The sequence below is a fragment of the Mustela erminea genome, chromosome 9, assembly GCF_009829155.1.
Source record: "Mustela erminea isolate mMusErm1 chromosome 9, mMusErm1.Pri, whole genome shotgun sequence".
Taxonomy (NCBI): Eukaryota; Metazoa; Chordata; class Mammalia; order Carnivora; family Mustelidae; genus Mustela; species Mustela erminea.
The window spans coordinates 7,179,470-7,191,644 of record NC_045622.1 but is presented as its reverse complement, the minus strand read 5'-3'; the positions used below and the strand labels follow the sequence as shown (position 1 = coordinate 7,191,644).

Genomic DNA, 12,175 nt, shown 5'->3' with positions numbered 1-12,175 from the left:
GAGTCAGTAAGACCAGATCATTATCCTAACAGACTTACTTCCTACAGAAATACAGGAAACACAGGCTGAGTAATTAAAAGTTTGTGAAATAGACTGAGTTGTGAAATTGCCAGTATCCAACCATCTTTGACCTATAAAAGCAGCAGATTTGTATCAACACTATGAAAAAAAAAAAACAAGCGACTGTGTTGGGGAAAATATGAGGATAACTGGGGTTAGGAAAGTCTGAAAAAGCCTCTGCAGGAGGCGGTATGTAAGTTGCCCCCTGAAAGAAGAGAAGGCTGCCTTCTCCCTTTTATTTACATGGGGCGGGGGCGAGTGCCAGCACGGGAGGGGTCAGAGCAGTGCCCTGGGCCTGGTGGGGCTGGTGTGTCACCAGAAATCTGCTCTAAGGAGCCCCGCCGCGTCTCAGATGCAGGAAGCCCACTGTTGCTGTACATTCTGGTTTTCCAAGATAAGCCAGAAAACAGTTTTTTTTTTTTAAAAAGAACATTCAAAGAATGATGCTTGAGATAATTAAGTTGAAATATAATTTTTTTAAAAGATTTTATTTATTTATTTGACAGAAATCACAAGTAGATGGAGAGGCAGGCAGAGAGAGAGAGAGAGAGAGAGAGCAGGAAGCAGGCTCCCTGCTGAGCAGAGAGCCCGATGCGGGGCTCGATCCCAGAACTCTGGGATCATGACCTGAGCCGAAGGCAGAGGCTTTAACCCGCTGAGCCACCCAGGCGCCCCTGAAATATAATTTTTATGTGAAATTTTCTACGTTTTACATGTCAGCTGTATCAAAAATTTCAGAAAAAAATTTTTTTTTAAGATTTGATTTTATTTGAGAGAGCAAGGAGCAAGGACTAGCTGAGAGCAGAGGGAGAAGCAGACTCCCTGCTGAGCAGGGAGCCTGATGTGGGGCTCAATCCCAGGACGCTGGGATCATGACCTGAGCGAAGGCAGACGCTTAACCCACTGAGCCACCCAAGTGCCCCTAGAAAATGTTTTGTAAACCAGACAGTGTATCTGTTTGCCTAAAGTGGCCCCCTGGACACCAATTTCCAATCCTTGTTTTAAAGCATTCCAGATAGAGGGAAGAGCCTGTGTGAAGACAAGAGGCAAGAAAGGGCTTGACTTGTTGGAGGGCAGTCTAGGTCCAGAACTCAGCCCAGAGGAAAGTGTATGAGATGAAGCTGGAGAGGAGCCAGGGCACAAGTGCAGGTGTAAATTCAGGGTGCACACAACTCAACCAGCGCATACCCTGGGGCCACACAGGCACAGCTGTCTGGAGGAAAGGAGACTTTCCCTCATGCACACAAAGATGTCCTAAATGTCCCAGGTGTCCTTGAAGGTAGGTGCGTGACTCCATTGCACAGTCGAGTCAGCTGCCTAAATGGAACCGCAGTGCCATGGTCTGCATTTGTGTTTGGTTTTCTTTGGAGGTCCCAATCCTTGTAACTACAAAACACCAAGAGAGGGAGGTTTATGTGACACTGCCCCTTGGTGGATATTCTTGTCTGCATGGCTCAAAGAGGATGTGTCCATTAATTTAAAAGCCAAAGAAGAGTGCTTTAAATGTGAAGTTGAATACAGAGAAACAGTGACCTGAAGATCAAACCCCACAAAGTTGAAGACCAGACTTATTTATTCAGCTGTTCCATGTGGGCTACTAACAGCAACCTGCCAAGAGTTTGGTGCTCCCATTTTCAAGATAAGTTGAATATCACTTAAAGCTGAACTACATGTTTTACTCTTGTGGGGGTGAGAAAGCATCCTTTTCTTTGTATTGAGTGTTAAAGACTTGGAAATTAAAAGAAGGATCTGTCTGTACTCAAGGGACCTCAGACATTTAGATACAAGTGGATCAGAGAAGTGAAGATGAATGTGGACAGAATAGGCTTCAGCCACACGCTGGGCATTGAATAAAAGTTTCAGGATCCCGGTGAGCAGGTCCTGAGTGATAAGAGCTGAACTCAGCCTGGAAGACATTCAAGAGGTTGGAGATCAGAGGGAAGAAGGCTCTTGCCCGGAGAGTCGTCGGAGGAAGAGGGGAAGGCGGCTGCGGTGGAAAGCCCGAGAAATGCAAACCATGAGCAGCATTCAGGACAGGCAAATTCAGGCAAAGTTCCGCCACCTGAGTGAAGGTCTGCCAGCGGGGGTTGCTAAAGTAGCTTTCAGAACGGGTGGGGCGTGAGAGAGTGTTTCATTAAAATTTACCAGTCGCTTCTTTGTCACTTATTAGAATATTCAAAGAGAGGAAGTAGCATCATTAGTAACAATTTCCAGATGCTCAATGTGGGTTATTTTTTTTTTAAAGATTTTATTTATTTATTTGACAGAGAGAGATGACAAGCAGGCAGAGAGGCAGGCAGAAAGAGAGGAGGAAGCAGGCTCCCTGCTGAGCAGAGAGCCCTATGCAGGGCTCGATCCCAGGATCATGATCTGAGCCGAAGGTAGCGGCTTAACCCACTGAGCCACCCAGGCGCCCCTCAATGTGGGTTATTTGATGTACTTTATAGATAAAAGTGGATCTGATTTAAATTTCCTTAGGATTCTTTGAGCTGCTAGATCTTTGCAGAATTAAAAATGAAAATTGCATTTTTAAAAGAAATCACTGTGATTGCCTATATTTTGTTTTCAGATTGGTAGATTCTAGTTATCAAATAAAAGTAGAAATTGGCAAACTCTGTCTGTACAGGTCCAGAAACTAAACAGTCTTGACTTTACGTGCCAACTAGTTCTTTTCTTTTCTTTTTTAAGATTTTATTCATTTGTCAGGGGGAGAGAGAGAGAGAAAGAGCACAAGGAGGGGGAGGGGCAGGCAGAGGGGAAGGGAGAAGCAGACTCCCCACTGAGCAAGGAGACCCATGAGGGACTTGGTCCCAGGACCCCGAGATCATGACCTGAGCCGAAGACAGATGCTTAGCCATGTGAGCCACCCAGCCAAATAGTTTCTATCAGTGACACATCTATGCTGTTGTGAGAAAGTGCTGTATATAGGCATGTGTAAATGAATGAGCAAGGCTGCCTTTGGAAAAAACTATGTATGGCATGCCTAGGTGGTTTAGTCTGTTGAGCTTAAAACTTGATTTCCTTGAGGTCATGACCGCAGGGTCCTGAGATCGAGCTCCTGTGGGTCTCTGTGCTCAGCGTGGGGTCTGCTTGTCCCTCTCCCTCCCCATCTGCTCCTCCCCCTGCATGTATGCACGCTCTCCCTCTCTCCCTCAAATAATTAAAAAATCTTTTTAAGAAAGAACTTTATGTATGGACACTGTAATCTGAATTTCATTTAATTTGTATGTATTGTGAAATATTCTTCTTTTGATTTAAAAAATGTGTGTTAAAATCATGGTTTCTTCCAAAATGGGGGTGGGGGGAGGGCTGAATTTGGTCCATGAGCCGTGGTTTGATGACCCCTGAAATGAAAGGATTTGAGAATCAGTCATGTTCTCCAAAGGCCCGTGGTATGGTTTTCCTGGCTGTCTAGAATTTTGTTTGATCACAGAGAGGTCTTATGTTGTTAGAATGAAAAGGGTTTTGTTGTTTTTGGTTTTTTTACACATTTGAAAAACTTTCAGCAGTGGCTCTCACTAGCCTACATCTCACTTGGAGAGTTTGTTTAAAATGCTGATTGCAGGCTCCCCCCCCCCCCCCCCCCCGCCAAGTATTTGAGTCAGTGAGTCCACATGGGGCCCAGGAACTTGCATTTTTAGCAGGTGAGGCTGATGCTGCTGTGCTGGGACCATTCACGGGAAGCACTGACTTCAGGGCTGAGAATGTCCAACCCTGGGAATAACGTGGTTGCTTTTACTCAGTGTCCTTAGAGTAACTATCGACTTTTCTACCAAGATGGTTTCTGTGAGACCTTCAAAACTCGAATGGTTTAACAAAGATGATTGATGAGGTACCTGGGTGGCTCAGTCGGTTAAGTGTCTGCCTTTGGCCCAGGTCATGATCCCAGAGTCCTGGGATCGAGCCCCATATCAGGCTCCCTGCTTAGCGGGGAGCCTGCTTTCTCCCTCTCCCTCTGCTGCTTCCCCTGCTTGTGCTCTTTCCCTCTGTCTCTCTCTCTCTTTCTCTCTCTGTGTCAAACTAATAAACTCTTTAAAATATATATATATAATTGGTACCAAATCTATAACTTCCCTATCTGTTGTAGTATTTTTCCTTCATTAATCTCTGACTTTTTTGAACACTTAAAAACTAGAGAATGTTTTATCCCAGTGTTAGGGAAAGAAATATGCCTAGGAGAAATACACACACACACACACACACACACACACACACACACGTATATATGTTTATATGTGTGTGCATATGTATATTCTCATATATATTATTAAAGTATTAACACATGTTTCTATTATAATATTACACAGTTGACCCCTGTACTACATGGGGGCTCAGGGTGCCCAACCGCTGCTCAGCTGAAAACCCATCTGTAACTTCTGACTCCCCCAAACTTACCTACTAAGAGTCTACTGTTGAGTGGAAGCCTTACCAAAAACCATCATTTAACACATATTTTATATGCTATGTATATTATATACTGTGTTCTTGCAGTAAAATCAGCTAGAAAGAAGAAACATCATGAGGAAGGAAAATACATTTACAATACTAGAGTATAAAAAAAACTCCTCCTGTAAGTAGACCTGCACAGTTCAAACCCCTGTTGTTCAAGGGTCTGTGTATATATAAAATAGATACTCACGTGTTGGGTTTTTTGGGTTTTTTTTTGTTTTTTTTTTTTGTTTTTTTTTTTAGGTCGGGTAGGGACAGAAGGAGAAGGAGAGAGGGAATCTTTTTTTTTTTTTTTTTAAAGATTTTATTTATTTATTTGACAGAGAGAAATCACAAGTAGTCGGAGAGGCAGGCAGAGAGAGAGAGAGGGAAGCAGGCTCCCTGCTGAGCAGAGAGCCCGATGCGGGACTCGATCCCAGGACCCTGAGATCATGACCTGAGCCGAAGGCAGCGGCTTAACCCACTGAGCCACCCAGGCGCCCGAGAGAGAATCTTAAACAGACTCCGCACCCAGTGCAGAGCCTGATGCAGGGCTTGATCCCACCACTCTGAGATCGTGACCTGAGCCAAAATCAAGAGTCAAATGCTTAACAGATTGAGCCACCTAGGTGCCCCTCATATATCAGTTTTAAAAATAGTACATTGCCAGTAACTTTGACATTCTATAGCCCTTCTCTTATCACATCAGCCTTGCCGGTTTTACAAAGTTTGTATCCACAAGTGATATGATGTCTGGTTTATGTGATGCCTAGGTTTGCATGAATACGAGCTTCGTGTAGTTTCACCACATGGACAAACACATCCGTTTGGATGACTATAGCCATGGCTCATTGGCTCTGTGTGATTGTGTTTACTTTATGAATGTACTGCCATTTATCCATTCCCCTGATGAGGGACATCTGTCTTGTTTCTAGTATTTTTTATTTTCAAACAGTACAGCCATATTTTTGTGCATATATCTAGTGATTGTGAGCCTGAGACCTAGGCAGGGGAATTATTCAGTTACAGGGTACACCCATTTTCAACTTGACTCTGTAGCCATCAAATTATTTTTTAAAGTAAAGATACATTCACACCTTTACTACATGTGATAGTACTAGAATTTTTAAAAAATTTTTAAAAATTATTTTTATTAACATACAATGTGTTATTTGCCCCAGGGGGTACAGGTCTGTGAGTTGCCAAGCTTACACACTCCATAGCACTCACCACAGCACGTACCCTCCCCAACGTCCATAACCCAACCACCCTCTCCACACACGCCCCCCAGCAACCCTCAGTTTGTTTTGTGAGATTAAGAGTCTCTTACATGGTTTGTCTCTGTCTGGATCCCATCTTGTTTCATTTTTCCCTTCCCTACCCCCCAAATGCCCCACTCTGCCGCTCAAAGTCCTCATATCAGGGAGATCGTATGATAATTGTCTTTCTCTGATTGACTTATTTCACTCAGCATAATACCTTCTAGTTCTGCCCACGTGGTTGCAAATGGCAAGATTTCATTTCTTTTGATGGCTGCATAGTATCCATTATATATATATACACCACATCTTCTTTATCCATTCATCTGTTGATGGACATCTAGGTTCTTTCCATAGTTTGGCTATTGCGGACATGCTGCTATAAACATTCAGGTGCACGTGCCCCTTCGGATCGCTACATTTGTGTCTTTAGGGTAAATACCCAGTAGTGCAATTGCGGGGTCGTAGGGTAGTTCTATTTTCAACTTTTTGAGGAACCTCCATGCTGTTTTCCAGAGTGGCTGCACCAGCTCGCATTCCCACCAACAGTGTAGGAGGGTTCCCCTTTCTCCGCATCCTCACCAACATCTGTCGTTTCTTGACTTGTTAATTTTAGCCATTCTGACCATTATGAGGTGGTATCTCTCTGTGGTTTTGATTTGTATTTCCCTGATACCGAGTGATGTGGACCACTTTTTCATGTGTCTGTTGGCCATCTGGATGTCTTCTTTGTAGAAATATCTGTTCATGTCCTCTGCCCATTTCTTGATTGGATTATTTGCTCTTTGGGTGTTAAGTTGGATAAGTTCTTTCTAGATTTTAGATACTAGCCCTTTATCTGATATGTCATTTGTGAATATCTTCTCCCATTCTGTCTGTTGTCTTTTGGTTTTGTTGACTCTTTCCTTTGCTGTGCAAAAGCTTTTGATCTGATGAAGTCCCAGTAGTTCATTTTTGCCCTTGCTTCCCTTGCCTTTGGCGATGTGTCTAGGAAGAAGTTGGTGCAGCTGAGGTCAAAGAAGTTGCTGCCTGTGTTCTCCTCAAGGATTTTGATGGATTCCTGTCTCACACTGAGGTCTTTCATCCATTTAGAGTCTATTTTTGTGTGTGGTATAAGTAAATGGTCCAGTTTCATTCTTCTGCATGTGGCTGTCCAATTTTCCCAACACCATTTGTTTAAGAGACTGTCTTTATTCTATTGGACATGCATTCCTGCTTTGTCGAAGATGAGTTGACCATAGAGTTGAGGGCCATTTCTGGGCTCTCTATTCTGTTCCATTGATCTCAGTGTCTGTTTTTGTGCCAGTGCCATACTGTCTTGATGATGACAGCTTTGTAATAGATCTTGAAGTGTGGAATTGTGATGCCACCAACTTTGGCGTTCTTTTTTAACATTCCTCTGGCTATTCAGGGTCTTTTCTGGTTCTATATAAATTTTAGGATTACTTGTTATATTTCTTTGAAAAAAAAATGGATGGTATTTTGATAGGGATTGCATTAAATGTGTAGATTAGTTTAGGTAGCATAGACATTTCCATAATATTTGTTCTTCCAATCCATGAGCATGGAACGCTTTTCCACTTCTTTGTGTCTTCTCAGTTTATTTCAGGAATACTTCATAGTTTTTAAACTTGTGACAATTTGATGGGTTTAAAATGGTATCATAATGTGTTTGTAATTTGCATGTTCTTGATTACTAATATAATTAAGAGGTTTTTTCCCTCATATTTATGGGAATTTCATGTCTCCTCTTCCTTGAAATGACCTTTTTTTTTTTTTTTAATGCTTGTTTTCTATTACCTTCTTGATCTTGGTCTAATTGCTTCAAAGAATTTCTTTATATTTTGGTTATTAATCATTTGACAAATGTTTTACAGTTATCTCCTTCCAAGTTGTAACTCATCTTTTCACTTTTCTATGATTTTTTGATCGATAAAATTTTAAATTTTAGTGTAGCTTAAGTTACAAATCTTTTTTCTTATGATTTTCTGGCAGGTTTTTGTGTGTGTGTGTGTGTGTGTGTGTATCTTGGTTAAGAAATTCTTCCTTTCCTTGAGATCATGAAGGTATTCTGCATTTTTTTCTAAATGTTTTGAGTTTTCAAATTTTCTCTAAATGTTTGGTTATTTTTACACTTGTGTCTTTAGTCCAGCTAGAAATAACTTTTTGTGTGGTATGAAGTATGGATTTGTTTTTTTTTTTTTGTTTTCTAGCTAGATGACCAGTTGTCTTAATGCTTGGACAGTCCATCCCTCTCCCACTGATGCATCCCCACTTCTTCCCTACATCAAGGATACACACATACAGTCTGTGTTCTGTTCCAGGGGTCAATACCATTCTCTCTTAATTTTAGCCTTAGCTTTATAACAAGTCATAATATCCTGTAAAGCTTTCTTTTTTTCTCTACCTTGTTTTAATAATAAACTCTTGACTAGTTTTGGGCCTTTGTTCTATTACATAAATTTTACTGTATTTTAAGTCGTCTCCACACACCACATGGGGCTGAAACTCACAACCCTGAGATCCAGAATCACGTGCCAGCCAGACACCCCTTGTACCACATTAATTTTAGAAATCATTTAAATTGGGAGCACCTGGGTGACAAGGTTGGTTAAGTGTCCAACTCTTGGTTTCTGCTCAGGTCCTGATCCCAGGTTGTGAGTTAGAGCCCTGCCTTAGGCTCAGTGCTAAGCACAGAGTCTGCTTAAGACTCTCCCTCCCTCTCCTTCGACCACCCCCTACTGAGCACTCTCTCTGTCCCTAAAATAAATAAATTTTAAATTAAAAAAAATTAAATTATATGGGGGGAAAAACCTTTTGTTTGGAAGTGTATTAATAATAATTGATATTAATTAGATTAATTCAGGGAGAAGTTACATCTGTACAATATTAAATATCCTTAGGAACTTGTTCTAGTTCTCCATTTATTGATATCTTCCTTAATGCCTTTCGGCAAAGTGTACATTTTTGCCCTAAGATCCTACATATCTTTTGGATTTATTACTAAGCACCTTCATTTTTACCATCTTCTAAAAGTTACATTTTAAAACTATTTGTGGGTGGTATACAGAAATAAAATGGATTTTTGTTTGCTGTCCCTATATTCAGGAACTTTGCTTAGTTCTTATTGTTTCTAATAATTTGTGACGTTTTGGGGGCTTTCTATAGAAATGGCCACCTACCAATAATGTCAGTTCTAAATCTGTCTTCTCAATCCCTATAATGTGGATTTCTTAGTCTTATCTTACTGAGCTGACTTGATCGAAATTTTCAGTACAATGTTGTGCATAAGTGACATCTCATTTCTGATTTAAGAGGAATGCTAACATTTCTAACATTTGCTGCTATATGTTTGCTCTAGAGTTTTAGCTCATGCTTTTTATGGGGTTAATGAAACTTCCTTTTATATACATATGCCTATTTTGCTAGAGTGTCTTTTTTAATATTGCTGCCCCTCCATAGGTATCGACACCCCCCCTTCCCCTTCAAGGGTTGCGGTCTTCTACCAAGTTCTTTTTAAGCTCATGGTGCCACCTGGTGGCGTTCTTTGAAATTTCTGGCTTTGATTATCTTCCTGTATCTTTCAGGGAAATACATGGATATAGTTTCTTCTGTTTACATTGACACCCGTCATTTAATTCTGTTTTCTTCCTCCTCCTTTATATTTCTCCCATTTGCTCCCCCATCATCCTTTTCACTGGTTCTTCCATACTTCCTCAATATACTCATGCAAATAATTTTTTCCTTCCTTAGTTTTCTTCTTTTATGAGTGTAAATCTGCCTCACTTACTGTTACTCGTGGTAACAGTGATGCTGGTGACTAAGGGGAAAAAATGCAGCACATACTTTTTAATGAAATCTGATCTAATAATGTTCCATCTCTGCTAACTCTCAAAGTCCTTGAAAATACTTAAGGTCCCCTTTAAAAACATTCTCAAATTTCAAGTACTACTTAATCATTTAATTGATTTTGCCCAGTTTAACATGAAGTATTACAGAAAAATTTAAAAGATTTTTAAAACCGTTAGTAAGTTTCATTGTTTCTCTGTTCCTTTACTGTCAGCTTTGACAAATTTGGGGTTTCTTTTTCTTTTTTAAGATTTTATTTATTTTAGGGATGGCTGGGTGGCTCAATGGGTTAGGCCTCTGCCTCTGGCTCAGGTCATGATCTCAGGGTCCTGGGATCGAGTCCCACATCGGGCTCTCTGCTCAGTGGGGAGCCTGCTTCCCTTCTCTCTCTGCCTGCCTCTATGCCTACTTGTGATCTCTCTCTCTGTCAAATAAATAAATAAAAATCTTTAAAAAAGATTTTAATTTACTTTATTTGACAGAAACAGAGATCACAAGTAGGCAGAGAGAGAGAGAGGAGGAAGCAGATTCCCTGCTGAGCAGAGAGCCCAATGCGGGGCTCGATCTCAGGACCCTGGGATCAGGACCTGAGCAGAAGGCAGAGGCTTTAACCCACTGAGCCACCCAGGCACCCGACAAATGTGGGGTTTCTACTATATTTTACTGCAAAGCCTCAGTTTTTCATGGGTTAAACTGCAGTACGGTTGATCTCCCTGGGAAACAGCCCCCCACAGATGCTCTGTGGGCACATAACTGATCAGTAAGGCAGAGCCATCCACTACCTGCATTTCCAGCTGCTTAAACCACAGCCTAGAAACTACTGTCCTCAGCATTCTCCCCAGTCAGGGACCTCACGCGTGGATAAGCTTGGCTGGGTTAGTGGTTTCTTTGTAGAGTTCATTGTGATCTCATTTTTGGTGTCTCCGAGGGCTACCCCTGAGCATGGCAGGTGAAACAGACCTGAGACAGTAGGGCTGACACTGACCTCTTTAACCACTGGAGGGCCCTGTGGCTAGGGCGGAGGTGGTTTTTACTGTTCCTTGGTCTTAACCCAGCCCAGGCTTTGAGCAGGCAGGTGTAGCCTGTTGAGAATTTGCTTAATCAAAGACAGGAACATGGCCCCTGGAGGGCTCACTACTTAAGCGACTGACTCTTGTTTTCAGCTCAGGTTGTGGTCTCAGGGTCATGAGATTTGAATCCAGCTCGGGCTCTGTGCTTAGCATGGAGTCCACTTGGGACTTTCCCTCTCCCCCTACCCCCTGCTCTCTTTCTCTCAAATAAATAAATCTTAAAAAAAAAAAAAAAAAAAAAAGACCGCAGCTATTGATTTCAAAGGAAGTACCACCAAGTGTTTTGGGCCTATAAATGGTTGGTGCCCAAAGGACATTTTAAGAGTACCTAGATGAATCAGGAGAGAGTCTTCAGTGTTATTCTAATACTTAACAAAATTTGGGTGTGTATGATTTTGAGATCCATCAGTATTGGTGTAAAACTGACTCGTTTGCGTGGGGTTGCAACAACAATTAGAATTCTAGCATCCATCTGAAAGGGAGATGTCAAGTTATCCTCATTTCCACATTGTCATAGTGCAGATTCAAGACTGGATTAGGAAAAAAAAAAAAGTTAATATTTGAGAAGATCGCTCTGGCTTGTTGGCTGCCCCATTGGCTCTCCCGGATCCAGGGTGATGAGGGCGCTTCTGTCATTCCGTGCTGTCTGACTTCCTTCTGTGTTCTTTTGCTGAGTGTTTCCTAACCCCTTGATGTCTCTTTTGAAAGGTGGGGACCCAAACTGTATGCATTGTTCCAGATGCGTTCTTGCCAAAGCAGTATAAAGCAAATGTAACGGTTAGGAAGAAGGCTCCCTCCCTCACTGGGTAAGTACAACTGGCCGCGGGAGCCAGCCCACCTCTCCATGAGGCCAGCCACGCCTCTCCCCTGCCAGGACCCCATAAAACCCAAACCTGTGCATCCACAGCCCAGAGCCTTTAATCTCCTGGAGTGAATTCCCAAAGGAGCCCCCCATAGCAGCCTCTGCCATTACAGGTCCTAGTTCCACCGCTCCCCGTGCTTTCTCGGTTGTTTAACTCTCTTGGGCTTTCGGCCAATCAGGAACATCTTCCTCCCGTGTAATAATTTTGATGTCAGATGAAATGAGATTTTACCTGTGAACTATGTGAACCGATGGGACGTGCTACTGTAGACTGTTCTCTTTGGTGACGTGGAGTGTTACAGTGAAAGTCCCCACATAGGATACCACGTGGTGCTGGAAGACTTTTTGTCTTATCTTAAAAAAATTCAGATATATTTAAAAATGAAGGGAGATATATATGTGTGTGTGTGTACATGTATTATATATATATATGTATATATAATATATAAGATATATATATATATACATATATATATATATGAGGAAATCTAGAATTGGTTCAGTAGCCAGGTTGGTGTTCTGCATTGATCTCAGTTCGGAAATACTTTAACATCATGGACCAACAATCATGGATCAACACGATTACCTTGAAGCAGGTTATTTTGAAAAAAAAATTTTTTTAAGATTTTATTTATTTATTTATTTGA

At 41.6% G+C, this 12,175-nt stretch overlaps 1 protein-coding gene across 1 annotated transcript in view; it reads left to right on the top strand.

Annotated features, from left to right (window-relative positions):
- Positions 1-11,471, top strand: part of RDX (radixin) — an 87,649-nt gene extending 76,178 nt beyond the window's left edge. The window contains exon 16 of the mRNA XM_032356357.1: positions 11,375-11,471. Within this exon, the coding sequence (XP_032212248.1) occupies positions 11,375-11,441 (67 nt within the window). The 3' untranslated portion in view covers positions 11,442-11,471. The remainder of the gene's footprint in view (positions 1-11,374) is intronic.
- The last annotated feature ends 704 nt before the right edge of the window (positions 11,472-12,175 follow it).